Raw genomic sequence first — 4,862 nt, 5'->3', positions numbered from 1 at the left:
CAAGATTCCTAAGTTTACATTTTTAGATAAAAGAGCACCTGTCTGCAATTTGCAACTGGACCTAAACAAGTCTTTTGCGTGCCAAAAGAAGAAGATGGCACCAAAAAAAAAGTCCATGCGGTCTGTTTTTCTGTAAAAATTTTTTTTTACTGCTACTAGTATTGATGATTTCTTGATGAATTGAATACACAGGACCACAGTGGAAACAAGCCCTATTCAATCAAATATATTTAAAGAAGCGGTGACATCACCACGGTGACCATGGGAAGGACCGGACCGGACCGGTCTTATTTACCTCTAGATACAGCCTCTGTCTCGGCTACATGCAGACCCCTTATTTCAAAACATTATTCAACATGAACAAAGCACACATAAACATACACCTCTGGAACATGTTTCCTCTGAAGTGCTAAAAATGGATCGTAAGGGTTCAGGGCGATTGACCCCTGCGAGAAGAAGCCCTTCCTTTAAAAAAAAGGAGATGTCTATTTTTAAAAATGGTAACCTCTCAACTATAAATACAAACTAAATCATTCTTTGCCTCTGGCCTTGTCCGTCGAAAGGTCATTACTTTCATCCAACAAATGTGATGTTGTTTAAGACACTGCAGAGACCGGTATGGTACTGTGAAAGGGCACAGGTCTGTTGTAGGTGGATAACTTGTTCAGATGTACTAAAAATAAATAATCATAATATCATCACAAATGTAAATATATTTTATTTTACCTGAATTGAGCACTATTCCATAATCTGTTATAAAATAAGTTGTTTGTTTGAAAACTATTCCTTGAATTAAAAACGTTCTAAAACAGGCCTATTATAGAAGATTTGAGAATATGTCTCAACTCTTTGGTAGAGAGGTGTGTAACGGACACGCTGACATGTAATGGTCCTTTCCATTAATCAGGAGAGACAAAAATCATTTACAGACAGGATGTCCGGAACATAAACTGAGCTCCCGTCCGTGCTGTGAAAACAAGGCGCCATATGTAAAGGCAGAGACCCTGAGATTACCTCCTCCGTTCAGGGCAGGTCAGGAAGTGGAGGTCACGGACCTCCACTGTAGAACGCTCGCTCTGCTTCCAGGTGAAAACACCCGTCGTCAGCGCCATGAGCTCACCGGGCCTCCCCGCGTGGAGGAGGGACCAATAAACCAAAATATAATAATATATGCTCGCTGAGTCAATGGCAATAAATAAACACCACCCATGAGGAAAAATGTGTAGACAAAATGTAGGCTTTATCCGTATTAAATTTAAAAGAACCTATGTTAAAAACCTTGACTTGATGGCTACTTTCTTCATATAAGGCAAATTCATGTTAAATTTGACACACTGCCTGGATAAGCTACTCTGAATATGTAACGTTTTATCAAGTTCTATCATAAATGTATACAAAAAAAACCCAATGAAACAACCAAAATGTAATAACGAAATCAAGAAGGAATGTGGCTATATTTTTCATTTTATTTCTCAAAAAAAGTGCAAAAAGTATAAAACACCTCCTGCAGTATATACATACTATTTAAAATACTGACTGTACAATAGTTTATTACCACAAAATGTATTCATATTCCTGCATAGAGAAAAGGGGCAGTTAAAATCCAGTGTCGGGTATATTCTACAGCACCTCAATATTGTGTGTGTGTGTGTGTGTGTGTGTGTGTGTATGTGTGTGTGTGCACATTCGTGTGCATGTCAATCAACAGTTTAATATCTCGTGGGATTTCTGGTTCAGTTGTGACTGAATTAATGAAAGAAAGAAAGAAAAAAAAAACAATTTCAGAATTAGAGACAAAAGTATTTTGAGGTCAGGCCTTGTGTCCTCATGGCCGCGGCCGGACGGTAGCGAGGGAGGCTACAGGCTATGAGTTGTTGTAATTACAGTAGTACACAGCTGTGCTGGCGTCGGACAGCACAGACGATATGAGGCTCTCCGACCCCTGCATGCTAGCCTCGTGAGCCCCGTAGGACATGCCCGCCATGTCCGCTCCTCTCCCTGAGGAGGACGACGAGCTCAAGTACTGCTCGAACTCGCTGCGGTCCACCTCGCCCAGCAGGTCCGTGTGGTGGTGCATCTGTTGCTCCACGCCGTCCGACGAGTGGCCGAGAGAGTCCGGGGGAGGGGAGAGCTGTCCGGCCCCGCCGCTGCCACCATGGCCACCCGCGTGCCGCTTAGGGGGCCCGCCGCCGCCGGGACTGCAGTGCTGGCTGTAGTACATAGCCAGAGGGTTGGGGCATCCCATGTAGGACGGGGCGGACTGGGAAACCGTCTGCTCGGGAGGGGCCGAGGTCAGGTGTCTGTGCAGGAGGTGGTTGGAGTGGTGGGGGTGGTCCTGGGGCGCGTAGTCGGACGCCTGGGAGTGGTACGCGTACGCGGGCACCATGTGACAGTCCTCCTGGGGGTGCGGTGGGAAGAACATGGAGTCGGCGTCCACGGCGTCCAGCGGGGAGGTGTCGGGCGTGGGCAGGCTGTAGGGCTCGTAGGAGGAGGCGCCGGCGTCGCGGTAGTGGCCGAGCTGCTGGAAGCCGCCGTGCTCGTGGTGGTGGTGGTAGCCCAGCGCGAGGCTCTCCATGGGCATGGCGCCGGAGGAGGCCGGGTGGTGGTGGTGGTGGTCGGACACCAGGAAGCCCGAGTCCAGCCGCTTAATCCTCTTCACCTGCTTCCGGCGCCGCGGTCGGTACTTGTAGTTGGGGTGGTCCTGCATGTGCTGGACGCGCAGGCGCTCGGCCTCCTCCACGAAGGGCCGCTTCTCGGTCACAGGAAGGGCCTTCCATGACTTTCCTGCACACAGAAACGAGAGCAGAGTGCATCAGCGATACATACAACGTCATGATACGCATGTCGGGTCGCGTGATGATGTGGTCAAAAATAGCTCATCTCCATTTTAGGGGGGTCTGCGATTTCCAAAATAACATCTCTAGATAAGCTTTGGCCAATATTAATAATAACCTTTATAGAGTAGAGTGACATGCATCAACTAATTGTCACTGCATTGGGAGGGCCTTACTGGGACATTTTCACCCACTGTTATGTTCATTATAATTAGAAACAGTAGCAAGTCTTTGTCAAATATAAAACTGTAAAAATGTAATATAAAACTAATAACAATAAGGTGCAACCGCAACAAATAACTTTATGACCACTCTTCACTATATGTTTGTAACTGTCTAAAAGGAGGGATAGCACGGTGGACGTATGCTATAATAATAACAATAAAGTAGCCTACACTAGTATGATAATTAAATTAATAAATGCCACTGGGTGGGGAAAAAGTCTGAAATCCTTACCCAACATTTTGCTCAGCTCCGCGTTGTGCAGGTCTGGGTTCTGCTGGGCCAGTCGCTTGCGCTCATCCTTCGCCCACACCATGAACGCGTTCATTGGCCGTCGGATCCGCGGCTCGCTCTTATTATTCCCCGGCCGGTTCTGGTTGCCGGCGCCGCCGGAGCCGGACGCACTGCAGGGCGGCTCGTTCTTCACCTTGGAGGAGTCACCCCCGAGGGGACTCAGGGGGTCTGCCCACTGGTGGCAGTGTCCCATACCAGGCATCATGACTGACATCGTCGTCGCACACCTTGCCTGGGTCGGATCGTCGCTGGCGTACCCCGCATCGGGACTGCTCATCTCTCTGTCCAGCTGAGGGAATATGAGAACCAACGCTACTGGTTTCACTCACACACAGAAAGAGAAAGAGAGAGAGACGCAAAGAACTATAAACTACCCACAACTAACCCTAAAAAAATAATACAAGTCCTTGAGTCAACTTCTTCAGACGTTTCAAGTTTTCTTCAGAGTAAAATGGAAAAGCAAAGTAGTCACTTTCATTAATAGCCGGAGTGCTGTAGCCTACCCTGCAGGATTGAATCGTCTACTCTACTGACCGAATATCTCCAAAGGTTGATGCGCTATAAACGCAAAGGCAACCAATCACAACAAAGGTGGGAGTGACCCAATACCACAAAGGTGCAAAAAAGTTGAGAGTAACCACTCTACCCCGCCTCCTTCGACCCTTGTTTGGAGTGAGACTGTCCGAGGATACATGGGGATTTCACATGCAGTGTATGCCAAAACCTAAAACTATAATTCTCAGACTGTTGGCTAATTAGTGGCAAATCAAGTAATAATGTGCTGCCTTGAGCAGGCTAGTTGAGTAGTTGTAGAAAGATAACGTTGCATTTGTAATTAACATGCAGGTCGTTTAGGCTAATTGTTTGATCAGCCATAGTTCGACTGAAACTGTTCTTTCTCACTGCTATTAGAGTCACGCTGCGCTGCCGATCAGAGACAATACACACATTGCACTGTGATGTCTGTGTATTGGGCACGGCAGGGCAGTTAACGGTGTTAAAATGTGGATTAACAGGTTTACGCACGGAAACAAAGGCATCATTACGCATGATGGTTTTCGATACCATTGACTGTGAGTTTAATGAAACGCCGTTCATCAAAAGGCACTAATTGAGGATTTGCCATGCACATTGTGATACTGAATACAATAAACAATTAAGTCAAGATCGGGTTAGATAAACACTGATGCCAACCTCTCAGACGTGAGGCCAGTGTTGTGAAATGTGATTATTGCGCGGCTGCCTCTATCGGACTTTTGATTTTTGACACATCAAAATAAAAGTAGGCCTATCAATACTGCAATGTAGAAATAGTCTATTACAATTAAAAGTCCGAAATTCAAAATGTACTTGACCAAAAGTAGGCCTATAAAGGTTTTGGTATCAATATAGGCTACTTAAAGTATCAAAAGTATAAGTATACGCATAACTCATTATGTAGAATGTCCAATTTCACAAGTTTTCAAAAGTATAGAAATGTATACAAATCTTTTCTAAATAGCTGATCTACAA

At 45.8% G+C, this 4,862-nt stretch overlaps 1 protein-coding gene across 1 annotated transcript; it reads right to left on the bottom strand.

Annotated features, from left to right (window-relative positions):
* Positions 1-1,459: 1,459 nt before the first annotated feature.
* LOC308336310 (transcription factor Sox-17-alpha-A-like) lies at positions 1,460-3,864 on the bottom strand. The gene is made up of 2 exons (XM_080793652.1): positions 3,291-3,864; positions 1,460-2,784 (listed from the first exon to the last, which is right to left on the bottom strand). Exons 1-2 carry the CDS (start codon positions 3,625-3,627, stop codon positions 1,865-1,867), a joined length of 1,257 nt encoding a protein of 418 aa, XP_080649778.1. The 5' UTR covers positions 3,628-3,864; the 3' UTR covers positions 1,460-1,864.
* Positions 3,865-4,862: the final 998 nt, after the last annotated feature.

The sequence above is a fragment of the Protomyctophum bolini genome, assembly GCF_963924005.1.
Source record: "Protomyctophum bolini genome assembly, chromosome: 21".
NCBI classification, from domain to species: domain Eukaryota; kingdom Metazoa; phylum Chordata; class Actinopteri; order Myctophiformes; family Myctophidae; genus Protomyctophum; species Protomyctophum bolini.
This window is presented reverse-complemented; position numbering and strand designations above follow the sequence as displayed.